This window comes from Pan paniscus, chromosome Y, assembly GCF_029289425.2.
Source record: "Pan paniscus chromosome Y, NHGRI_mPanPan1-v2.0_pri, whole genome shotgun sequence".
In the NCBI taxonomy this organism is placed as follows: domain Eukaryota; kingdom Metazoa; phylum Chordata; class Mammalia; order Primates; family Hominidae; genus Pan; species Pan paniscus.
In genome coordinates, this window is record NC_073273.2 from 46,872,111 (window position 1) to 46,897,971 (window position 25,861).

General features: G+C 53.8%; 1 protein-coding gene across 23 annotated transcripts; it reads right to left on the reverse strand.

Moving 5' to 3' along the window:
• Positions 1-1,241: 1,241 nt before the first annotated feature.
• Positions 1,242-25,587, reverse strand: LOC100969907 (PI-PLC X domain-containing protein 1). Of its 23 annotated transcripts, none has more exons than XR_008622930.2 (8): positions 18,127-18,751; positions 13,695-13,831; positions 11,778-11,906; positions 10,900-11,055; positions 9,485-9,668; positions 4,720-5,015; positions 2,064-2,161; positions 1,242-1,465 (listed from the first exon to the last, which is right to left on the reverse strand). XR_008622930.2 is itself a non-coding variant. In XM_057301220.2 (8 exons), the coding sequence occupies exons 3-8, from the start codon at positions 18,251-18,253 to the stop codon at positions 4,777-4,779; spliced, it is 972 nt and encodes a 323-aa protein (XP_057157203.1). In that variant the 5' UTR covers positions 18,254-18,274; positions 21,482-21,684; positions 25,548-25,587; the 3' UTR covers positions 1,242-4,776. The 23 variants fall into 23 exon arrangements, 7 of the variants coding, with proteins under 7 accessions (XP_057157203.1, XP_054962944.1, XP_054962946.1 ...); XR_008622929.2 differs by lacking the exon at positions 2,064-2,161 and adding an exon at positions 3,323-3,429; XR_008622928.2 differs by lacking the exon at positions 2,064-2,161 and adding an exon at positions 3,323-3,435.
• Between the last annotated feature and the right edge of the window lie 274 nt (positions 25,588-25,861).

Genomic DNA, 25,861 nt, shown 5'->3' on the forward strand with positions numbered 1-25,861 from the left:
GAGAACCCTTCCACAAAAGTAGAAGGGAAAGCAAATAGTTTTACTAAAGAAGCAGCTTCAAACCAGACCGTGAGGCCGGGCGCGGTGGCTCACGCCTGTAATCCCAGCACTTTGGGAGGCTGAGGTGGGTGGATCACGAGGTCAGGAGATCCAGACCATCCTGGCTAACATGATGAAACCCCGTCTCTGCTAAAAATACAAAAAAATTAGCTGGGCGTGGTGGCGGGCGCCTGTAGTCCCAGCTACTCGGGAGGCTGAGGCAGGAGGATGGCATGAAACCGGGAGGCAGACCTTGCAGTGAGCCGAGATCGCGCCACTGCACTCCAACCTGGGCGACAGAGCGAGACTCCGTCTCAAAACAAACAAACAAACCAGACCGTGATGTGTCACAGACCATCCGCTAAGAGATGCAGAGAGAGAATTTCACCTGCGTGTGGCCAGGCTGTGCAGCCGTTACACGTACATTAGCCGTCTCCATCAACGGGAAAACAAAATGCCTCGTATGTTTTGAGACAGAATCTCGCTGTCACCCAGGCTGGAGTACAGTGGTGCGATCTCAGTTCACTGCAAGCTTCGTCTCCTGGGATCAGCCATTCTCCTGCCTCAACCTCCCAAGTAGCTGGGATTACAGGCGCCCGCCACCACGCCCGGCTAATTTTTTGTATTTTTAGTAGAGATGGGGTTTCAGCATGTCGGTCAGGCTGGTCTCAAACTCCTGACCTCAGGTGATCCACCCAACTCGGCCTCCCAAAGTGCTGGGAGTACAGGCGTGAGCCACTGTGTCCGGCCTGAATTAACTTTTTCTTTTTTTTTTTAGACGGAGTGTCACTCTGTCATCCAGGCTGGAGTGCAGCGGTGCGGTCTCGGCTCACTGCAAGCTCCACCTCCTGGGTTCACACCATTCTCCTGCCTCAGCCTCTCGAGTAGCTGGGACTACAGGCCCCCACCACCATGCCCGGCTAATTTTTTATATTTTTAATATTTTTATATATTTATAATTTATGTATTATTTTTGTATATTTAGTAATTTTTTGTATTTTCACCATGTCGGTCAGGCTGGTCTCGAACTCTTGACCTTGTGATCCGCCCACCTTGGCCTCCCAAAGTGCTGGGATTACAGGCGTGAGCCACCGCACCCGGCCTCCTGAATTAACATTTTCTAAAGATGTCTCCGGTGTGCTATCCTGAAAGCTGCCAGAGGTGTCTTGGCTGCATTGGTGGTAATAAAATTCATACTCATATTTGACTTTAATGATGTTCATTTATTTAAACGATCTGTATGAATTCGGTGATTTTGTGGATACGCTCCTGACAGACAAGGATTCACAGCCGACGGAAGTCAGGGAGGCTTCCTGCAAATTCTTCATCTCCGTGGGGCCTGCCCGAGCCCTGATCCTGCAGAGCTGTGGGGCTGAGGTAGCCGCCGGTTGTGGTCCAGCACTGCGTCTTTCTGGATGCGGGGCACCTTCATTTCACCGTAGCAACCGGGTACCAAAAGTAGAAGCGGATTTTTGGAAAATGAGTCATGAGGTCCCAAAAAGAACCTATTGCAACATGGACTCCATAACGTTCTTGAGGATCATCCTGAGAAACTGATGTCTCTCGTTAGACAAAGAAATGCACGATTTGCTTGGGAAAGGGGAGTAAAAATGGTGCTGGCATCCATTGGCTGGCTGGGAACTTGAACCAGCAGCTCCAACAAGCGACATGTAGAAAATCAGGTATAGGCCGGGCGCGGTGGCTCACGCCTGTCATGCCAGCACTTCGGGAGGCCGAGGCGGGAGGATCACCTGAGGTCAGGAGATCGAGACCAGCCTGGCCAACATGGTGAAACCCCGTCTCTGCTAAAAACACAAAAATTATCCGGGTGTGGTGGCAGGCACCTGCAATCCCAGCTACTTGGGAGGCTGAGGCAGGAGAATTTGCTGGAACCCGGGAGGTGGAGGTTGCAGTGAGCCAGGATCACACCACTACACTCCAGCCTCGGCAACGAGAGCGAAACTCCGTCTCAAAACATAAATAAAAATACAAATACAAAATTAACCAGGCACGGTGGCACGCACCTGTAATCTCAGCTCCTCGGGAGGCTGAAGCAGGAGAATCACTTGAACCCGGGAGGCAGAGGTTGCAGTGAGCTGAGATCGTGCCATTGCACTCCAGCCTGAACAACAAGAGGGAAAATCCATCTCAAAAAAAAAAAAAAAAAAAAGTATTTGCAGGATCTGCGTCTGAAACTAGGACCGTTCACGCTTCAGAGGCAGAAAGAAACCTGTGCAGAAAACCTGTGTGCGAGTCTCCCACACGGACTGGGGGCGCCTTCCGTGGGGTGGGGTCTCCCTTGTACCTGTAGGACTTTAATTCACGGAGGTGACCGGGACTAGCACAGAGAGGCCACTGAAAGAAGAAATTACTCCTGACCCTTCCCGAGAGAAGAGGCTGCCACACCACGCCGGGCACAAGCGGATACCTGGGTTTGGCTCGGGAGGCAGGAATGAACGAGGGAATAGCCCAGGCCACAGCCTTCAAGGGGCTTCCGCAGAACGGGGCAACAGGACTAGGGAACGGCTGAGGATTGACAACTTTTGAACACTTCAGCAGGACTCTGGGCTGGGGGGCTGGCTCTACCGGGCTGGGACCCAGCCAGGAATGATTTAGGGCCAGGGAAATACTGGCTTGAGGCCAGGTGCGGTGGCTCACGCCTGTGATCCCAGCACTTTGGGAGGCCAATGCGGATGGATCACCTGAGGTCGGGAGTTCAACACCAGCCTGGGCAACATGGTGAAACCCCATCTCTGCTAAAAATACAAAAATTAGCCAGGCGTGGTGGCAGGCACCTGCAATCCCAGCTACTCAGGAGGCTGAGGCACAAGAATTGCTTGAACCTGGGAGGCAGAGGTTGCAGTGAGCTGAGACTGCGCCACTGCACTCCAACCTGGGCGACAGAGCGAGACTGCATCTCAGACAGAGCGAGACTGCATCTCAAACATAATACTCCTACTACTACTAATAATAATAATTAGCTGGGCATGGTGGTGTACACCTATACTCCCAGTTACTTGGGAAGCTGAGGCGGGAGGATTGCTTCAGCCCAGGCGTTGAAGGTTACAGTGAGCTATGACTGTGCCCCTACTACACACCAGCCTGAGCAACAGAGCCAGATCCCATCTCTACCAAAAAAAACAATTAGCTGTGGGTGTAGTGGCTGACGCCTGAGGTCCTGGCTGTGGCAGAGGTTGAGGTGGGAGGATCAATTGAGCCCAGGAGTTTGAGACCACCCTGGACAACATAGCCAGACCACGTCTCTACAAAAAAATAAAATTACCTGGGCATGGTGGTGCCTGCCTGTGATCCTGGCTACTCTGGAAGCTAAGGTGGGAGGATCACTGGAGCCCAGGAATTTGAGACCAGACTGTGCAACGTGGTGAAACCCTGAGTCTACCAAAAATACAAAAATTAGCCAGCAGTGGGGGTGTGTCCCTGGAGTCCCAGCTACACGGGAGGCTGAGCTGAGAGGATCACTTGAGCCCAGGAGGTTGAGGCTGCAGTGAGCTATGACTGTACCACTGCTCTCCAGCCTGGGTGACAGAGTAAGACCCTGTCCCTAAACATAATTTAAAGAAATATCGGCGGCTGGGCACAGTGGCTTACGCCTGTCATCCCAGCACTTTGGGGGGCTGAGGTGGGAGGATCACTTGAGGCCAGGAGTTCAAGACCAACCTGGCCAACATAGAGAGACCCCATCTTTTTTTTTTTTTTTTTTTCTTTGAGATGGAGTCTCGCTCTGTCGCCCAGGCTGGAGTGCAGTGGCGCGATCTCAGCTCACTGCAACCTCCACCTCCCGGGTTCACGCCATTCTCCTGCCTCAGCCTCCTGAGTAGCTGGGACTACAGGTACCCATCACGCACCCAGCTAATTTCTGTGTTTTTAGTAGAGACGGGGTTTCACCATGTTGGTCAGGCTGGTCTCGAACTCCTGACCTCATGATCCACCCACCTTGGCCTCCCAAAGTGCTGGGATGACAGGCGTGAGTCACTGCGCACCTGGCTGTTTTTTTTTCTTTTGAGATGGAGTCTCGGTCTATCATTCAGACTGGAGTGCAGTGGCACGATGTCAGCTCAATGCAACCTCCACCTCCTGGCTTCAAGCAGTTCTCCTGCCTGAGCCTCCCGAGTAACTGGGACTACAGGCGCTGCCACACACCCAGCTAACTTTTGTATTTTTAGTAGAGACGGGGTTTCACCATGTTGGCCAGGCTGCTCTCAACCTCCTGACCTCATGATCCACCCACCTCGGCCTCCCAAAGTGCTGGGATGACAGGCGTGAGTCACTGCGCACCTGGCTGTTTTTTTTTCTTTTGAGATGGAGTCTCGGTCTATCATTCAGACTGGAGTGCAGTGGCACGATGTCAGCTCAATGCAACCTCCACCTCCTGGCTTCAAGCAGTTCTCCTGCCTGAGCCTCCCGAGTAACTGGGACTACAGGCGCTGCCACACACCCAGCTAACTTTTGTATTTTTAGTAGAGACGGGGTTTCACCATGTTGGCCAGGCTGCTCTCAACCTCCTGACCTCATGATCCACCCACCTCGGCCTCCCAAAGTGCTGGGAAGACAGGCGAAGTCACCACGCCCAGCCACCCCATCTCTATTTTAAAGAAAAAGAAAACGTATTATCATCGGTCCTATGATCACCAATATTTGGCCCAAACAAAGTCACAATACTTGGAAAGTCGGGGGTGAAACTGCAGCCGCCGCGCCCCGAACTTCAGAAGGGTCCCGTCAGCACCACAGCAGCTTCTGATTGAGCGCGATGACGTCACTGACGAAGCCGTCTGCGCCGATGAAGTCCCCCGCGATGATGTTGGTGCACCGTGAACCCGGCCCCGGGCACTGCTCTCGGACCCACGCGCTGAGCCGCGGAAGGTTGGGCAGCGTCATCTTCTCCAGGGACTCGGACGGGTGTGCCAGAACGTACTGCAGGTTCTCCGTGAGGTTGATGCCAGCCACGAACAACCCTCCTGCAGCGGTGAGGGTGGGGAGAGGTTACACGGTCACGGGCCTCACCTGCCTGTTTCTCCCTCCTAGTCACGTTATTAGAGGTTCACATCTCAGGAATCAAGACTTGAAAGCACCATGTCCAACCAGGAAATTAGGTGAACTTTGCTTATAAAGCGTGGTGGGCTGCAGACAACCCCAAAGATGCTCACGTCGTAACACCGTGTGGGAGACAGAATAATGGCCCCAAAGATGTCCACATCCTAATCCCCATGTGGGAGACAGAATAACAGCCCCAAAGATGTCCACGTCCTAATCCCCATGAGGTAGACAGAATAATGGCCCCAAAGATGTCCACATCCCAATCCCCACGTGGTACATGGAATAATGGCCCCAAAGATGTCCACATCCCAATCCCCACGTGGTACATGGAATAATGGCCCCAAAGATGTCCACATCCTAATTCCATGTGGGAGACAGAATAATGGCCCCAAAGATGTCCACGTCCTAATCCTCATGTGGGAGACAGAATAATGGCCCCAAAGATGTCCACATCCTAATCCCCATGTGGGAGACAGAATAATGGCCCCAAAGATGTCCACGTCCTAATCCCATGTGGGAGACAGAATAACAGCCCCAAAGATGTCCACATCCTAATCCCCATGTGGGAGACAGAATAATGGCCCCAAAGATGTCCACGTCCTAATCCCATGTGGGAGACAGAATAACAGCCCCAAAGATGTCCACATCCTAATCCCCATGTGGGAGACAGAATAATGGCCCCAAAGATGTCCACATCCTAATCCTCATGTGGGAGACAGAATAATGGCCCCAAAGATGTCCACATCCTAATCCCCATGTGGGAGACAGAATAATGGCCCCAAAGATGTCCACATCCCAATCCCCACGTGGTGCAGGGAATAATGGCCCCAAAGATGTCCACGTCCTAATCCCCATGAGGTAGACAGGATAATGGCCCCAAAGATGTCCACGTCCTAATCCCATGTGGGAGACAGAATAATGGCCCCAAAGATGTCCACATCCTAATCCCCATGTGGGAGACAGAATAATGGCCCCAAAGATGTCCACATCCTAATCCTCATGTGGGAGACAGAATAACAGCCCCAAAGATGTCCACATCCTAATCCCCATGTGGGAGACAGAATAATGGCCCCAAAGATGTCCACATCCTAATCCTCATGTGGGAGACAGAATAACAGCCCCAAAGATGTCCACATCCTAATCCCCATGTGGGAGACAGAATAATGGCCCCAAAGATGTCCACATCCTAATCCCCATGTGGGAGACAGAATAATGGCCCCAAAGATGTCCACATCCCAATCCCCACGTGGTGCAGGGAATAATGGCCCCAAAGATGTCCACGTCCTAATCCCCATGAGGTAGACAGGATAATGGCCCCAAAGATGTCCACGTCCTAATCCCATGTGGGAGACAGAATAATATGGCCCCAAACATGTCCACATTCTTATCCCCCATGTGATAGACAGGAAGAATGCTGTTGTCTTGGGCACTAAGTCTGTGCCATCTCTTATGAGGCTTATAGAGAGGGTTGACGTTGACCAGTGATTCTCAAAGTGGGGTCCCTGCAATAGTTAGAAATGCAAATTTGGGGGCTCCACCTACATCTGCTGAGCCGGAATCTCCTGCAAGCCGTATTTGAAGAAGCTCCCCCAGAGGTAGGTTTCAGTGCCCCTGTGTTGACCAGCTGGACTGACTCCACGGCCAGAGACGGCAAAGTCAACAGACGTTTATGGCCAAGTTCTCTCAGTGGTTTTTAACACGTATTTCTAGTCTGGGAGCGGTGGCTCATGCCTGTCATCCCAGCACGTTGAGAGGTTGAGGCCGGTGGATCATCTGAGGTCAGGAGTTCAAGACCAGCCTGACCAACACACTGAAACCCTTTCTCTAGTAAAAACACATCCAAAAATTAGCTCAGCATGGTGGTGCGTGCCTGTAATCCCAGCTACTCGGGACACTGAGGCAGGAGAATCGCTTGAACCTGGGAGGTGGAGGTTGCAGTGAGCCGAGATCGCGCCATTGCACTCCAGCCTGGGTGACAGAGCAAGACTCTGTCTCAAAAACAAAACAAAACAAACACACAAAAAAAGGCCGGGTGTAGTGGCTCATGCCTGTCATCCCACCACTTTGGGAGACCAAGGCGGGCGGATCACCTGAGGTCGGGAGTTCGAGACCAGCCTGACCAACATGGAGAAACCCCGTCTCTACTAAAACTAAAAAAATTAGCTGGGTGTGGTGGGAGGCTGAGGCGGGAGAATTGCTCGAACCCAGGAGGCGAAGGCTGCAGTGAGCCAAGATCGCGCCATTGCACTCTAGCCTGGGCAACAAGAGCAAAACTCTGTCTCAAAAAACAAACACACAAACAAAAAAATTTTCCGCCTGGCACCGTGGCTCACACCTGTCATCCCAGCACTTTGGGAGACAGAGACGGGTAGATCACGAGGTCAGGAGTTCGAGACCAGCCTGACCAACATGGTGAAACCCTGTCTCTACTAAAAATACAAAAAAAAAAAATTAGCCGGGTGTGGTGACGGGCGCCTGTAATCCCAGCTACTCAGGAGGCTGAGGCAGGAGAAAGGCTTGAACCTGGGAGGCAGAGGTTGCAGTGAGCTGAGATCGTGCCATTGCACTCCAGCCTGGGCAACAAGAACGAAAGTCTCTCAAAAAAAAAAAAAAAAAAACACACAAACAAAAAACAGACTTTTCTGCCTGGCATCGTGGCTCACGCCTGTCATCCCAGCACTTTGGGAGACCGAGACGGGTGAATCACAAGGTCAGGAGTTCGAGACCAGCCTGACCAACATGGTGAAACCCTGTCTCTACTAAAAATACAAAAAAAATTAGCCGGGTGTGGTGGCGGGCGCCTGTAATCCCAGCTACTCAGGAGGCTGAGGCAGGAGAATGGCCTGCACCCGGGAAGCGGAGGTTGCAGTGAGCCGAGATCATGCCACTGCACTGCAGCCTGAGCAACAAGAGTGAGACTCCGTCTCAAAAAAAAAAAAAAAAAGACATTTCTGAAGTCTCTAACCTCGTTCCTGTGTGAGGGCAAGAGACCAAGTTGAAAAAACCTGCTCCTTTGCCCGGCCCGTGACTGGGTTTCATGCTGGCCCTGTGGGAAGCAGCCCTCGCGGCCGTGAAGATCACCTTCAGAGAACCCAGCCCCAGGCTGCAGGACCGAGACGGCCCCACCTGCCACCGTCCCCGCGGGGAGGACCTTCCTCCCTCCCTCCCTCAGGCTCCTGCCTCCGGAGGACACGGGGCCGTGGCTGCCGACGCTGTCTGCACCTCACACCCCCTTGGTGGCTTTTTTACAAAAATTGTGGTGAAATTCACATACAAAAAAGTTACCTTTTTTTTTTTTCCAAGATGGAGTCTCTCTCTGTTGCCCAGGCTGGAGTGCAGTGGCGCGATCTCGGCTCACGGCAGCCTCCGCCCCCGGGTTCAAGCAATTCTCCTGCCTCAGCCTCCCGAGGAGCTGGGATTACAGGTGCACACAACCACGCCCAGCTAAATCTTTTTGTATTTTTACTAGAGATGGGGTTTCACCAGACTGGTCGCAAACTCCTGATCTCAATTAATCCACCTGCCTCGGCCTCCCAAAGTGGTGGGATTACAGGCGTCAGCCACTGCACCGAAATTCACGATTTTAAATTGCACAACTCGGCTGGGAATGGTGGTTCAAGCAGATCGCTTGACCCCAGAAGTTTGATTTTGTCTTGTTTTGTTTTGAGACAGAGTCTCGCTCTGTTGCCCAGGCTGGAGTACACTGGCTCGATCTCGGCCCACTGCAACCTCCGCCTTCCTGGTTGAAGTGATTCCCCTGCCTCAGCCTCCTGAGTAGCTGGGATTACAGGCACGCATCACCATGCCTGGCTAATTTTTCTCTTTTTTGTTTTGTTTTGAGATGGAGTCTTGCTCCTGTCACCCAGGCTGGAGTGCAGTGGTGCGATCATGGATCACAGCAACCTCCGCCTCCTGGATTCAAGCATTTCTCCTGCCTCAGCCTCCCAAGTAGATGGGATTACAGGTGCCTATTTTTTTTTTTTTTTGAGACAGAGTTCCGCTCTGTCGCCCAGGCTGGAGTTCAGTGGCGTGATCTCGGCTCACTGCAAGCTCCGCCTCCCGAGTTCACACCATTCTCCTACCTCAGCCTCCCGAGTAGCTGGGATTACAGGCACCCGCCACCACACCCGGCTAATGTTTTGTATTTTTAGTAGAGACGGGGTTTCTCCATGTTAGCCAGGATGGTCTCGGTCTCCTGACCTCGTGATCCACCCGCCTCGGCCTCCCGAAGTGCTGGGATTACAGGTACAGGGATTACCACGCCCGGCTCATGGATTCCTTTTAAATTGTTTTCACGTAAAAGTGAAGGCAAGTCCATGTGGACCCGGCCTGCCGCAGGGCGTCACGGGAGGCTGTGTGGAATCTACCCCCACGAGGGGTGACCTGGTACCTGGGCGGCCGCAACTCTTCATGGTCTCCAGGTATCGGATGAGGGCCTCGGTCTTCACCCTGTTTCCCCACCAGTAGGGGACTCCTGGCCACAACTCGTGGTGCCGGCGCAAGGAGCTCTCGTCTTCATAGGAGACAATGACCTGCTGGCCCCGGGACCACAGCTGCCGCAGTGTCGGCACCTCCTGCAAAGGACCAGAGTTAAGGGGTGCAGGGGAGAGAGGAGAGCCGGGGACACGGCGGGCACCTGGGAGAGAGGAGGGCCGGGAAGTCGGGACACCGGCCCAACACGAGTATAAACCAAAAATGAAATTCTGGCCGGGCGCGGTGGCTGACGCCTGTAATCCCAGCACTTTGGGAGGCCGAGGTGGGTGGATCACCTGAGGTCAGGAGTTTGAGACCAGCCCGGGCAACGTGGTGAAACCCCATCTCTACTAAAAATACAAAAATTGGCCGGGTGCGGTGGTGCACACCTGTCATCCTGGCTAGTCAGAATGCTGAGGTAGGAGAATCGTTTGAACCTGGGAGGCAGAGGTTGCGGTGAGCCGAGGTTTCCCTATTGCACTCCAGCCTGGGAGACAGAGCGAGACTCCCTCTCAAATAAATAAATAAATTAAGTATGGCCAGGTGCAGGGGCTCATGCCTGTAATCCCAGCACTTTGGGAGGACACGGTGGGAGGATCACTTGAGGCCAGGAATTCGAGCCTGGGCTGCACAGGGTGACCCTGTCTCTATTTTTATATATTTATTTATTTTTATTTTTTATTTTTTGAGACGGATCTCGCTCTGTCTCCCAGGCTGGAGTGCAGTGGCGCGATCTCGGATCACTGCAACCTCCACCCCCCGGGTTCACACCATTCTCCTGCCTCAGCCTCCCGAGTAGCTGGGACTACAGGCGCCCACCACCACGCCCGGCTAATTGTTCGTATTTTGTTTTAGTAGAGACGGGGTTTCACCATGTTGGCCAGGATGGTCTGGATCTCCTGACCTCGTGATCCGCCCGTCTCGGCCTCCCAAAGTGCTGGGATTACAAGCGTGAACCACGACACCCAGCCTAATTGTTGTATTTTTAGTAGAGACGGGTTTCACCATGTTGGCCAGGTTGGTCTCGATCTCTTGACCTCGTGATCCGCCCACCTCGACCTCCCAAAGTGCTGGGATGACAGGCGTGAGCCACTGCGCCCGGCTGACGCTGCACACATTTCTAAACCCGTCACGGGAAGATCTCACCAGAAGCCACCCCACCGGGTCAGCCAGGGCCCCCCACACTGCGGGAGAGCAGGCAGCCCCCGTTCGACGGCTTCACCTGCTACAAGAATCATGGCAGCACCCACATCCAGGGCACAGCAAAAGGAGTCTGAGGCTGACGATGCCCCTGCCCCGGGAGAGACGTGGGGATATCCTTCCCCTCCTCACCCCACGAGGACACAGCATGTCCCCGAAGATGTTCTTGATACAGGCGACCAGGTACTCGTGCAGGTCCTCGCTCAGCCCCTCGAAGTTTCTGCAGGCCAGGATGACCACCTCGCGCGGGTGCCGCTCCAGCCACTCCGAGATTTCCGTGAGCGTGTCCTGGGGAGGGGGGTGCGGGGCTGAGTCCTGCATGACTCCAACACCACAGGGAAGGCCGGGTGCGGCGGCTCACGCCTGTCATCCCAGCAATTTGGGAGGCCGAGGCGGGCGGATCACCTGAGGTTAGGAGTTTGAGACCAGCCTGGCCAACATGGTGAAACCCCGTCTCTACTAAAAATACAAAAATTAGCTGGGCGTGGTGTCGGGCGTCTGTAATCCCAGCTACTTGGAAGGCTGAGGCAGGAGAATTGCCTGAACCCAGGAGGCGGAGGTTGCAGTGAGCTGAGATTGCACCACTGCACTCCAGCCTGGGCGACAGAGCAAGACTCCATCTCCAAAAAAAAAAGCAAAAAAAAAAAGAAATCTCCGTAACGGATTGCCGGGGTCAGTGTCTCCTGTCTGGTGTATAGGTGATGTCACCCTTCCATTAAAGACCGGGCGTTTCCTGTCCAGATCTGCATGTGGCTGTTTCATCCCCACGGGAGCTTGGCCACCTCCCACTCTCTCCCTTGCATCCCACCTCAGCCCGGCCCCACCTGCACCAGCGCCCGGCCGCCTCCTGCTGTCCCCCTTGTTTCCCACCTCAGCCCGGCCGCACCTGCACCAGCGCCCGGCCGCCTCCCGCTGTCTCCCTTGCTTCCCACCTCAGCCCGGCCGCACCTGCACCAGCGCCTGGCCGCCTCCCACTCTCCCCCTCGCATCCCACCTCAGCCTAGCCGCACCTCCACCAGCGCTGTTGTGTACACCATATGGACAAAGTGCAGGTTCTTCTCCGAGCCCTCCAGCATGTGGGCGATCCGCAGGTCCAGGTACCGCACCCCGGCGTCCAGCTGCTCCGTGACGTCCAGCGCCTGTGGGCAGAGGCTGCTGTCATGTCTGCCTGGCTGAGTGCCGCGTCTGAGGGGCTCAGGAATGGGCTGCGGGGTTGGCCCACCCGCATGTCCTGCTGTCCACTGGGATGTGGATGCCGTAACAACAGCTGTTTGTACGCGCTGGGAGCGCTGCAGCCACGGGCACCTGCATTTGGAAAACCTCATCTCCGGGGACCTGGCCTTTTTTTTTTTTTTTTTTGAGACGGAGTCTCGCTGTGTCGCCCAGGCTGGAGTACAGTGGTGCAATCTGGGCTCACTGCAAGCTCCGCCTCCCGGGTTCACGCCATTCTCCTGCCTGAGCCTCCCGAGTAGCTGGGACTGCAGGCACCCACCACCACGCCCAGCTAATTTTGTTTTGTCTTTTTAGTAGAGACGTGGTTTCAACATGTTAGCCAGGACGGTCTCAATCTCCTGACCTTGTGATCCACCCACCTTGGCCTCTCAAAGTGCTGGGATTACAGGTGTGAGCCACCGTGCCCGGCCTCTACTAAAAACTTTAAAAATCAGCCTGGGTGTGGTGGTGTACACCTGTAGTCCCAGCTGCCCGGGAGGCTGAGGAAGGAGGATCCTTTGATCCTGGGAGGCCCAGGCTGCAGGAAGCTGAGATCGCACCACCGCACTCCAGCCTGGGTGAGAGAGCGAGACCATGTCTAAAGGAATGAATGAATGTTATTATTAGGGAGAAAGGGGCCTGTCTCCCTGTTTCCCAGGGACTAGCAGGTGCCTGACTGCAAACTGCAGACCTGCCTCAGGTCCTAAAGACATGAGAAATGAGTCCTTGTCTGTCTTGAGTGCAGGCATGAAAGGGGTTGTCTCGGCCGGGTGGGGTGGCTCACGCCTGTCATCCCAGCACTTTGGGAGGCTGAGGCAGGCTGATCACGAGGTCAGGAGTTCGAGACCATCCTGGCTAACACAGTGAAACCCTGACTCTACTCGAAATACCAAAAATTAGCTGGGCGTGGTGGCGGGCGCCTGTAGTCCCAGCTGCTCAGGAGGCTGAGGCAGGAGAATGGCATGAACCCGGGAGGCGGAGCTTGCAGTGAGCCGAGATGGCACCAACTGCACTCCAGCCTGGGCGGCAGTGAGACTCCGTCTCAAAAAAAAAAAAAAAAAAAAAAAAAAAGAAAGAAAGAAAAAGAAAGGTGTTGTCTCTGCTGGGATGCAACAGGGCGAGACCCTCTCCCTCTGCAGCTCTCAGTGGCGGCCTGAGATGCTCACAGCATTAGCTTTATGCCATTTAATAAAATGCTGGCCGGGCGCGGTGGCTCACGCCTGTAATCCCAGCACTTTCGGAGGCCGGGGCGGGCAGATCATGAGGTCAGGAGATCAAGACCATCCTGACTAACACGGTAAAACCCCATCTCTACTAAAAATACAAAAAATTAGCCAGGTGTGGTGACAGGTGCCTGTAGACCCAGGTACTTAGGAGGATGAGGCAGGAGAATCGCTTGAACCCAGGCAGCAGAGGTTGCAGTGAGCCGAGATCACGCCACTGCACTCCAGCCTGGGTAAGAAGAGTGAGACCCTGTCTCAAAAAATAAATAAATAACAACATTGTTCCCGTCTCTTCCACCTCTGGGGAGGGGTTCTGGGTGGGCAGCAGGTTTTGTTTTAATCCTGTCTCTGCAGCTGGGATAGGAACCTGCCTCCTGAGCCCACAGGGCACCACTCAAACCCTACCTGGGTGACGGGCCATTTCAGCACCACGGGGCCGTGGGCCCCACCCGGCTGACAGGCCAGGTCAGCAGCACGGGGCACAGACCGTACCTGGGTGACGGACCACTTCAGCACGACAGGGCGCGTGATGCAGGGCAAGGCCTTGTTCAGCAGCTGCAGCAGCCGGGACTCCTCGTGCGAAATGGGGGACTTCTTGTTCAGGCAGTACGTCATCGTGTCGTGGCTCCCTGAGAGCAAAGCACACACGCGGACATGTCACCACGAGTCCGTCCCCGCCACCTGCTGTGAGTCGCTCCATAGCCCGCCTACAGCACAGGCACAGGTATGGCTGGAGGGGTGCACGCTGACCCCCAAAACTCACGTCCACTGGAACCTGGGAACACGACCCGTGTTGAAACAGGGTCTCTGCAGATATCGTTAGGTTGAAATGAGATCATCCTGGAGTAGGGCGGGCCCCCAAATCCAGTGACAGGTGTCCATCTAAGACACAAGAGGAGACAGACACAGAGAAGGAGGCCTCGTGGAGACGGAGGCAGAGACTGGAGTGATGCGGCCACAAGCCCAGGGATGCCTGGAGCCCCCAGGAGCTGGGAGAGGCAGGAAGGATCCCCCACTCTAGAGCCTCTAGAAGGAACGGAATACAATTTCAATGACTTGAGTGGTGATCCCCAAAATAGCTGTTCAAGTCCTAACCCCCTGCCCAGAACCTGTGAATGGGATCCTGTTTGGAAATAGGGTCTTTACACATGCTCTCAAAATGCTCAAGATGAAGTCATCTTGGCTTTGTGCTGGGTCCTAAATGCAATGACAGGTGTCCTTAGGAGACACAGACCCAGAGGAGGAGGCCACGTGGAGACGGAGGCAGAGACTGGAGTGATGCGGCCACAAGCCCAGGGATGCCTGGAGCCCCCAGGAGCTGGGAGAGGCAGGAAGGGCCCTCCCCTAGAGCCTCAGGAGGACGTGTGGTCCTGCCCATATCTTGACTTCAGATTTGTGTATCTAGAACTGGGAGAGAGTAAATTTCTGTTCTTTGCCGCCTCCTGACGTGTGGTCACTTGTTATGGTCACCGCAAGAAACACAGACCTTTGTAGAGTTTGACTGATGGCTGACGTTTGCATTTCCTGCCTATGACACGTAGTTGTTATTTCTTAAATATAGATATAAATATATCTATATTTAAAATATATATATCTATATTTAAAATATATATATATCTATATTTAAAATATATATATTTAAGATATATGAGACACATATTTATATATAAACATATAGTATATATATCTATATATAAACATATATAGATATATATCTATATATAAACATATATAGTATATATATCTATATATAAACATATAGTATATATATCTATATATAAACATATATATATTTACATAAATACATATTTTTTGCATAAATATGTATTTATATAAATATATAAAATCTATATTCACATATGTGTTTATAAATATATAAACATACTTATGTATCATATATAAATATATATATTTTTATATTATACATTTACTTATTTATATATTTTTATATATAAATATAAATATGTATATTTATATATAAATATGTACACTTACATATAAATGTGTGTGTGTGTATATATATTTGCAGAGATGGGGCCTCACTATGTTGCCCAGGCTGCTCTCAAACTCCTAAACTCAAGTGATCCTCCTGCCTTGGCTTCCCAAAGTGCTGGGATTACAGGCGTGAGCCACCATGCCCGGCCTTCCCCCTTTAAATCCCCTGAGGAACGTGAAGCCCCTTTACATCCTCTGAAGAACGTGGACCCCCTTTAAATCCCCAGACCCAGAGAGGCATTGGAACGAAGCCACAGTCGCCTGCTCCCCCGATCTTGAGCTAAGGTATTAAGGAAGGAGACCAGTACTTCTCCTGCTGCCCCCTACCCCCACCTTGCCTAGTTTATAAGACAGGAGAAAGCAAAAGGTTGGAAAGAAACAGAAGTAAGATAAATAGCCAGACAACCTTGGCACCACCACCCGGCCCTGGGAGTTAAAATAATAATAATATCAATCCATAACCTAAACCACTTCTGTTATCTGTAAATGCCAGACGTTGTATGAAAAAGCGTTACAAAACTTTCTGTTCTGTTAGCTGATGCATGTAGCCCCCAGTCACGTTCCCCACACTTGCCTGATTTATCACGACCCTTTCATGTGGACCCCTTAGAGTTGTAAGCCTTTAAAAAGGCCAAGAATTTCTTTTTTAGGGAGCTCGGCTCTTAAGATGTGAGTCTGCCGAAGCTCCCGCCCAAAGAAACCTCTTCTTTCTTTAATCCGGTGTCTGAGGAGTTTTGTGTGCGGCTGGTCCTGCTACAGTATCACCCCTGGCAGCTACTTACGAGGTCAGCTCTAGACTGACGGATGCCCTGCATCTCTACAAATTAACCTAAGACGTCGGGTGCAGTAGCTCATGTCTGCAATGCCAGCACTTTGGGAGGCCGAGGCGGGTGGATTGCCTGAGGTCGGGAGTTCGAGACCAGCCTGACCAACGTGGTGAAACCCCATCTCTGCTAAAAATACAAAAATTAGTCAGGCGTGGTGGCGCGTGCCTGTAATCCCAGCTACTCGGGAGGCTGAGGCAGGAGAATCGCTGGAACCCAGGAGGCGGAGGTTGCGATGAGCTGAGATGGAGCCACTGCACTCCAGCCTGGGCGACAAGAGCAAAACTCCATCTCAAAAAAAAAAAAAGTAACCTCAGGGTGTCACACTGGGGCACCATAACTCATTCCCTACATTGCAAGGAAGAACGCGATCAGTGCTCGATGCCACTTCAGTAACCCACATGAATTCCTGAAAAACAGCTTTCATCATCACCCCCTCTCCTGATGTGCACTTTCTTTAGAAGCTCCCGTCTCAACGCTGTTGTCCATAGCCACTTCCTAAGGCGAGTTGGAGGGTTTCCTGGGCTGCAGTCCTCAAATGTGGCTCAAGGAAACCCCCTACTTATATTAATTTTGTCTAAGTTTCTTTCCTTAGGTTGACAATACGTATCTGTGTGCATGTGTATGTGTGTCCGTATGCCTATATGTGAGCGTGCATGTGTGTGCCTGTGTTTAAACATGTGTGTACCTGTGTTCCTGTGTGCATGGACATGTGTGTATGTGTGTGCGTGTGTACACGTGTGCAGTGCATGTGTGCCTGTGTACACATGTGTGCCTGTGTACACGTGTGTATATGTGCATTCATGTATGTCTGTGAATAGGTGCAAATGTGTGTACATCTGTATGTCTGTGTGCATGCATGTACGTGTGTACACGTGTATACATGCATTGCATAGACGTGTCTCTGCGTGCATAGGTGCAAATGTTTATGTGTGCATGTGTGTCTGTGCATGTACATGTGTACACCTGTGTATATCTGCAGGTGTATATATGTGTGCATAGGTGCAAATGTATATACATGTGTGCATATGTGTACACACCCGCACATGTGCATGCATGTGTATGTGCATCCATGTGTGTATGAGCCTATGTGCATGTATACATGTGTGCATTAGTATGTATGTGCCTACATCCATGTATACATGTGCCTGCATGTGTGTACACCTGTGTGTGTGCATGTATATGCATCCATGTGCATATGTGTGGGGATGTGCATGTGTGCATGCATGTGTGTGTGTGTGCGTGCATGTGTGTGTGTGTCTGTGTGTGTGCCTGCATGTGTGCCTATGTGCACCTATGTATGTGATATGGCTTGGCTGTGTCCCCACTCAAATCTCATCTTGAATTGTAGCTCCCATAATTCCCATCTGTCATGGGAGGGACCTGGTGGGAGGTCACCGAATCATGGGGCGGGTCTGTCCCATGCTGTTCTCGTGATCGTGAATAAGTCTCACGAGATCTGATGGTTGTACAAAGGGCAGTTCTCCAGCACACGCTGTTGGCTGCCACCATGTAACACGTGACTTTGCTCCACATTCACCTTCTGCCGTGATTGTGAGGCCTCCCCAGCCAGGTGGAACTGTGAGTCCATTAAACCTCTTTTATAAATTACCCAGTCTCGGGTATGTCTTTGTTAGCAGCGTGAGAACAGACCAACACAGTATGCACGTGCGTATGTGTGGAGATGTGCATATGTGTATGCATATGTGCATGTGTGTGCATATGTGCATGTGTGTGCATATGTGCATGTGTGTGCATATGTGCATGTGTGTGCATATGTGCATGTGTGCATATGTGCGTGTGTGCATATGTGCATGTGTGTACATGTGCATGTGTGCATATGCCTGTGTATGTGTGCACATGTGTGCATGCCTGTGTGTATGCATGCCTGTGCATGTCCATGACTATGTACATATGTGTATGCACACACGTGTGCACTGTGTGTATGTGTGTGTCCACATCAGTGTGCTTTCTAGGATTTCCCTACACCCAGGATTGCTCCTACAGCCAGCATCCCCACTGGGGAATACAGACGCGACAGCTCCCGCCCCACCCCGCCCTCACCTGGGATAGAGGCAACGGCCCCCGCCCCACCCCACCCTCACCTGGGATGGAGAGGTGGTGGAGGGGCACATCCCAGAGCCGGGGACACAGTGCCGACATCCAGTCCTCGTTGGCATTTCTGCAGTGCAGCCTCGAGAAGCTGTTGGAAGCGCTCACCTGCCCACCCATCAGAGGTGAGCCCTGGGCAACCTGAGGAAGGAGAAGAGGAAAAGAGGTTTTTTATGGTGACTTCAGGTCAGGAGTTCGAGACCAGCCTGGCCAACTCGGCAAAACCCCATCTCTACTAAAAATACAAAAATTAGCTGGGCGTGGTGGTGGGCACCTGTGGCACCTGTAATCCCAGCTACTCGGGAGGCTGAGGCAGGAGAATCGCTTGAACCCGGGAGGTGGAGGTTGCAGTGAGCCGAGATCGCACCACTGCACTCCAGGCTGGGCAACAAGAGTGAAACTCCATATCAAAAAAAAAAAAAAAAAAAAGAGAGAGAGAGAGAGAGGAAAAGGGGTCCTTGGAAGCATTTTTTGCAGCTCCAAAAAATGTTTCTTGTCTAGCGTGAAAGCCCTGGCTCTTAGACCCGGCTTGGCAACCTTTAATATGCAAATGCGAGCCTTTAGCTGGTCCAGCCCACATGGCGATTCCCACCGTTGCCCTCTTGCCCTCGCCCCCACCCGGGCCTGACACCAAGGCCGCCCCCACCCGGGCCTGGCAACACGGCCGCCCCCACCCGGGCCTGGCAACACGGCCGCCCCCACCCGGGCCTGGCAACACGGCCGCCCCCACCCGGGCCTGGCACCACGACCGCCCCCACCCGGGCCTGGCACCACGGCCGCCCCCACCCGGGCCTGACACCACGGCCGCCCCCACCCGGGCCTGACACCACGGCCGCCCCCACCCGGGCCTGGCAACACGGCCGCCCCCACCCGGGCCTGGCAACACGGCCGCCCCCACCCGGGCCTGGCAACACGGCCGCCCCCACCCGGGCCTGACACCACGGCCGCCCCCACCCGGGCCTGGCACCACGGCCGCCCCCACCCGTGCCTGGCAACACGGCCGCCCCCACCCGGGCCTGGCAACACGGCCGCCCCCACCCGGGCCTGGCAACACGGCCGCCCCCACTACCCCCAGGCGTGTGGAACATCATGGCGCCCTACATTTGCATATTACGGAACTGGGGTGGGCGGGCCAGGTTTTTCGCGGGCTACGTGAATGACAGGCCTGGTCAGACCAATCCCCTCAGCGCTATGCAAATGATCACGCCTCCTCCAGGCACCGCATAAGACGGGCTGGTCTCCTACCTGGGGTTTGGAGCCCCCGTCCCTCTGTCTCAGTCCTGGGGAGCCACTTCTTTCTGCCTTCTCGCCTTGTTTTTTTTTTTGTTTTTTTGTTTTTTTTGAGACGTAGTTTCGCTCTTGTTGCCCAGGCTGCAGTGAAATGGCGCGATCTCGGCTCACCGCAACCTCCGCGGTGCTGGGATTACAGGCGTGAACCACTGCCCGGACCTCCCTTCTTTCCTATTAAACTCTCCGCTCCTTAAAACCACTCAACGTGTGTCCGTGTCGCCTTATTTAATTCGACTCCAGAGGAAGAACCTGGTGTTCCTGCACTCATCAGAGCCATATCACCACTGCACTACAGCCTGGGCGACAGAGCAAGACTCTGCCTCAAAAAAAAAAAAAAAATATATATATATATATATATACACACACACACACACATACACACATAACAATATATACATATATACATATTATATACATAACATATACATATATAACATAATATATACATATAATATATATTATACATATATACATATAATATATACATATATACATCTATAACATATACATGCATAACATATACACATATATAATATAGACATATAACATACACATAACATATATACATATATACACAACTATATATACATATATAAGTATATATATATAATATACTGTTGAAAATAAGGGAAGTGACCCTTTCCATAAGGACATTTTAGACAACTTGTAAATTCTTTCTCTGCCTCTGAAGCATATATAACTTTTTTGGTTGGTCTTTTTTTTTTTTTTTTGACACAGTTTCGCTCTCGTTGCCCAGGCTGGACTGCAATGGCGCGATCTCGGCTCACTGCAACCTCCGCCTCCCAGGTTCAAGCAATTCTCCTGCCTCAGCCTCCAGAGTAGCTGGGATTACAGGCGCCCGCCACCATACCTGCTTAATTTTTGTATTTTTGGTAGACACGGGGTTTCACTATGTTGGTCAGGCTAGTCTTGAACTCCTGACCTCAGGTGATCTGCCTGCCTCGGCCTCCCAAAGTGCTGGGATTACTGGCGTGAGCCACGGTGCCCAGCTGTATGTACGATTTTTTTTTTTTTTAAAGACAGGGTTTCACTCTTGTTACCCAGGCTGGAGTGCAATGATGCAATCTCGGCTCACTGCAACCTCCGCCTCCCAGGTTCAAGCAATTCTCCTGCCTCAGCCTCCAGAGTAGCTGGGATTACAGGCGCCCGCCACCACACCTGCTTAATTTTTGTATTTTTGGTAGAGACGGGGTTTCACTATGTTGGTCAGGCTAGTCTTGAACTCCTGACCTCAGGTGATCCGCCCGCCTCGGCCTCCCAAAGTGCTGGGATTACTGGCGTGAGCCACGGTGCCCAGCTGTATGTACGATATATATATATATTTTTTAAAGACAGAGTTTCACTGTTGTTACCCAGGCTGGAGTGCAATGATGCAATCTCGGCTCACTGCAACCTCCACCTCCCAGGTTCAAGCAATTCTCCTGCCTCAGCCTCCAGAGTAGCTGGGATTACAGGCGTCCGCCACCACGCCCGGCAATGTATGTAAGATTTTTAATCATTTAGATTAAAACTGATTAGATTAAAATCATTAGATCTAATTGATTTAATCAAATCAATTAGAATTGTTGATCTTGAGCCCAGAAATCAGCCTGTTGACAGTTTCACATCTGAGGAATGTTTCGTGGTGGACCTGGGGCCTCCTCTTAGAAATGAGACCTGGAGGGGCCGGGCACGGTGGCTCACGCCTGTAATCCCATCACTTTGGGAGGCTGAGGCGGGTGGACCACCTGAGGTCAGGGGTTCGAGACCAGCCTGGCCAACATGGTGAAACCCCATTTCTACTAAAAGTACAAAAAGTAGCCAGCCGTGGTGGCGCACGCCTGTAATCCCAGCTACTCAGGAGGCTGAGGCACAAGAATCGTTTGAACCCGGGAGGCGGGGGCTGTAGTGAGCCACGATCACACCATTGCACTCCAGCCTGGGTGACAAAGTGAGACTCTGTCTCAAGAAAAAAGAAATGGGACAGAGAGGAAGGGAAGAAGCCCCGGCCTCCTGGAGAAGAGACAAACTTCAGCTGACTGCAAACTGCAAACCCACCTTGAGTCCCACACGCAGGGGGAGTTCGGAATTCGAATTGTTGGTCTTGAGCCCAGAATGAAAGGCCTGGTCTCCCTGGGCCGCAAGAAAGGACGAGATTCTCTCGGTCTGCAGCTCCTGCCGGCTGCCCGCGTTGGCTTCACAAGGTTCTGCAATAATCCTGCTGCCTTCTCTTCCACACTGAGGCCAGGCTTCCCAGGTGGCTGCAGATTTTGTTCTTATTTACATCTTCCCAAAAGCCCTTCCTCCCAGACCCTAAGCCAACACCAGCTACATGAACTCAGATCTTCCCCGCTGCCCCGACTGGGAAGCAGGGAGGGAGGGTCCCGGGAGCCCGCTGGGCACAGGAGGAGGAGCCCATTCTTTATCAGCCCGGGGGATGCCAGCTCAGCCTCTTTCTCCAAGAGAAGCAACCACACCTGTACCGCGGCTCCGGGTCCCCAGGAGGGAGCTGGCCCCTTCTCTGCAGCCAGCTGGAAAAGGCCCAGGACGGCTTCCCCTCCCCCTGCACGGCCTCCCCTCCTCTTGCACGGCCCCCCTTCCCCCTGCACGGCCCCCCTTCCCCCTGCACGGACCCCCCTCCGCCTGCACGGACCCCCCTCCCCCTGCACGGACCCCACTCCGCCTGCACGGCCCCCACTCCGCCTGCACGGCCCCCCTCCCCCTGCACGGCTCCCCCTCCCCCTGCACGGCCTCCCTTACCCCTGCAAGGCCCCCCTTCCCCCTGCACGGCCCCCCCTCCCCCTGCACGGCCCCCCCTCCGCCTGCACGGCCCCCCTTACCCCTGCACAGCCTCCCTTACCCCTGCACGGCCCCCCTTCCCCCCTGCACGGCCTCCGCTGTCCCCTGCACGTACCCCCCTCCGCCTGCACGGCCCCCCTCCGCCTGCACGGCCCCCCCTCCCCCTGCACGGCCCCCCTCCGCCTGCACGGCTTCCCCTCTGCCTGCATGGCTGTGCAGTGATCCGCCTGGAGCATCCCAGCAGGGCCGCTGTGAGCCTCCGGATGCCCTGGGTCCCCGGGCCGCGGGGTGGAGGGGAGGTTAAAATGCAGGTCTGGGCGGGGCCCGCTGGCTCACGCCTGTAATTCCAGCACTTCAACACTTTGGGAGGCCAAGGCGGGCGGATCACCTGAGGTCAGGAGTTCGAAACCAGCCTGGCCAACATGGCGAAACCCCATCACTGGTAAAAATACAAAAATCATTTAGCCGTGCTGGCGCGCGCCTGTAGTCCCAGCTACTGGGAGGCTGAGGCAGGAGAATCGCTTGAACCCGGGAGGCGGAGGTTGCAGTGAGCCAAGATCGCGCCATTGCACTCCAGCCTTGGTGACAGAGTGAGACTCCCGTTCAAAAACAAAAAGCTTCGTCTCCACATACTCTTATCTTAATGCAGATATTCCTTTCTACTAATAACTCTTTTTTTTCTTCTTTTTTTTTTTGTTTCAGAGACAGGGTCTCGCTCTGTTGCGCAGACTGGTGTGCAGTGCCATGATCTCAGCTTACTGCAGCCTCCGCCTCCTGGATTCAAGCTATTCGCCTGCCTCAGCCTCCAGCACAGCTGGGATTACAAGCACTTGCCACCATTCCCAGCTAATTTTTTGTATTTTTGGTAGCAACGGGGTCTCACCATGTTGGCCAGGCTGGTCTGGAACTCCTGACTTCAGGTGATCCGCCCGACTTGGCTTCCCAAACTGCTGGGATGACAGGCGTGAGCCACCGTGCCCGGCCTAATAATAACTCTTTCAACCGATTGCCAGTCAGAAATTTTTTAAATCTACCTTATGACCTGGAAGCCCGCCTCACCACCAATGGAGCTGTCTCACCTTCACAGATTGAACCTGTCAGGCCTCTGAGCCGAAGCTCAGCCATTATCACCCCTGTGACTTGCACATATACGTCCAGGTGGCCTGCAGGAGCCAAGAAGTCTGGAGCAGCCAAGGAAAAACCACAGAGAAGTAAAACAGCCAGTTCCTGCCTTAACTGGTTAACTAAAATTACAACATTTTACTATCGTGACTTCTCCCTGCCCTACCTTAGCCGATCAATCGACTTTGTGCCGTTCATCTTCTGGACAATGAGTCTTATGATCTGTGCACCATGCACCTTGCAATCCCTCCTCTGCTGACAATAGATAACCACCTTTTGCTGTAATTTTCCATTACCTACCCAACTCCTATTGAGCCACCCCTTCCCCATCTCCCTTCGCTGACTCTCTCTTCGGACTCAGCCCACTTGCACCCAAGTGAATGAACAGCTATATCGCTCACACAAAGCCTGTTCGGGGGTCTCCTCGCACCGACGCGCTTGACAGAACCAAGGTTCATCTTACACGTATGGATTCATGTCTGACGTTTCCTTAAAATGCATAATACCAAGATGTCCTCCGACCACCTAGGGCTCAGGTCATCAGGACCTCCTGAGGCTCGGTCACAGGCACGTCCTCAACCTCAGCAAAACACACTTCTTTTTTTTTTTTTTTTTTTTTTTTGAGACGGAGTCTCGCTCTGTCGCTCAGGCTGGAGTGCAGTGGTGCGATCTCGGCTCACTGCAACCTCCGCTTCCCAGGTTCAAGCAATTCTCCTATCTCAGCCTCCCAAGTAGCTGGGACTACAGGCGCCTGCCACCACACCCAGGTAATTTCTGTATTTTTAGTAGAGACAGGGTTTCACCTTGTTGGTCAGGCTGGTCTTGAACTCGTGACGTCAGGTGATCTGCCCGCCTTGGCCTCCCAAAGTGCTGGGATGACAGGCGTGAGCCACCATGCCCGGCCAGCAAAACACACTTTCTAAATGTCCTGAGACCTGTCTCAGATACTTTTTGGTTCAGAAGACTCGAGGAAATCAGTGTCTCCTAGGACAGGCTGGACCCAAAGCTGTACAGTCACATCCTCTGTGTCATGACGGATTCCATCCATTCCGGCTACGGTCATACTCCCTCCCTCCCATCACAGTCCCTTCCCCCGTCACAGTCCCTCCCCTCCCGTCACCTTCATCATATCCCAGGTCCCCTGACCACTGAGGGGTGTCCCCTCCTGTCCCCACCTTCCCCGACCCCTCCCCTGACATCCCAGGTCCTCTGACCACTGAGCAGTGTGCACTCCTGTCCCCACACCTGTCCCCATGTCCTCCTGAGCCCTCCATCACATCCCAGGTCCCCTGACCACTGAGGGGTGTCCACTCCTGTCCCCACGTTCCCCCGACCCCTCCCCTCACGTCCCAGGTCCCCTGACCACTGAGGGGTGTCCCCTCCTATCCCCCCTCCTGTCCCCACGTCCCCCGACCCCTTCCCCACACATGACAAAGTGGAGCAGGAAGGAGCCCCGGGGGCGGCCCCCACTCCCAGCCACCTCTGCCATCTCGTCTGGACGGCACAGCGGAGTGGGGTCTGGAGGCCGTCCCACGGAGCACTGACCCTTCCTGGGGGAGGTCCTCTCCACCCTGGCCTTCACAGTCGCGACGGGACAGCCCAGAGGACGGACGGGCCGAGACGCCCGGTGACCCGCCAGGCCGGGTGAGACACCTACACCTTCCCGCCCGCTGAGTCCTCGGGAGACTCACGTCCCAGAGGCGTGAGTGGCCGTGACCCACACATTCAACGCACAGGGTGAATGGTTGCTGGGTGAATCAACGGAAGGACAGGGTTGCTCAGATCCCAGCATTCCCAGTGTCCCAACATCCCCACCGTCCCAGCTGTCCCGACCCGTCCCCACGCAGGCCCCGGCGGCAGGGTGAGGACGTCCAACCGGCCAAGCAAGTCGTGGCCACCAGGCTCATTTCATCACCGTCCTGGGCTGTTTCCACACTGGCTCCGCGGCTCTGACCCAGCAGGGAATTCCAGGCCTGCAAGGGGTGCAGGCCGCCTGTGGCTGCCAACGTCCAGGCCACAGATCCCAGGCGACCCTCCCCCTGAACCCCCTGCCCGTGCCCCCAGCTAAGGGTCCCGGGAGGAGGAGGAGACTCAATGACGGAAGCGTGGGTTCCTGATTCCCAGCCCGCAACAGGCACAGACGGCACCCGCCACGTCCCCCGTAGGGGACTTGGCATCAGGAGAATGGGGTAGACACACTCACCTTCCAGCCGCTGGAATCCCAGAGCTCCTGGCAGCTCCCGCCGGGTCTCTGCGGGACACTCTTCCTAAAACACACCCAGGCCGCTGCGATTGGCTGGCGCGGACACTCCTGCCACCAGGAGGAGGGACAGCCCGCCCCCGCCACGGATCTGTCCCCACCGCAGGAGCAGGACCGGCTGGGCTGCAAACACCGCCCTGAACTCCCACGGGGACCCCACTGCCCAGGGTCAGGGGAGGGGCCGGGGAGGGGGAGGTCAGGGGAGGGGCCGGGGTCCCCACAGACCAGGACTGGGGACCGGAAGATCCCTCCCAGGG

Coding starts and splice junctions, on each gene's coding strand:
- LOC100969907 (XM_057301220.2), bottom strand. CDS start 18,253: ATGGGTGGGCAGGTGAGCGCTTCCAACAGCTTCTCGAGGCTGCACTGC. Junction 13,832..18,126: donor CCACCACCTCTCCATCCCAG/GTGAGGGTGGGG, acceptor CTTTGCTCTCAG/GGAGCCACGACACGATGACG. Junction 11,907..13,694: donor TGAAGTGGTCCGTCACCCAG/GTACGGTCTGTG, acceptor CTCTGCCCACAG/GCGCTGGACGTCACGGAGCA.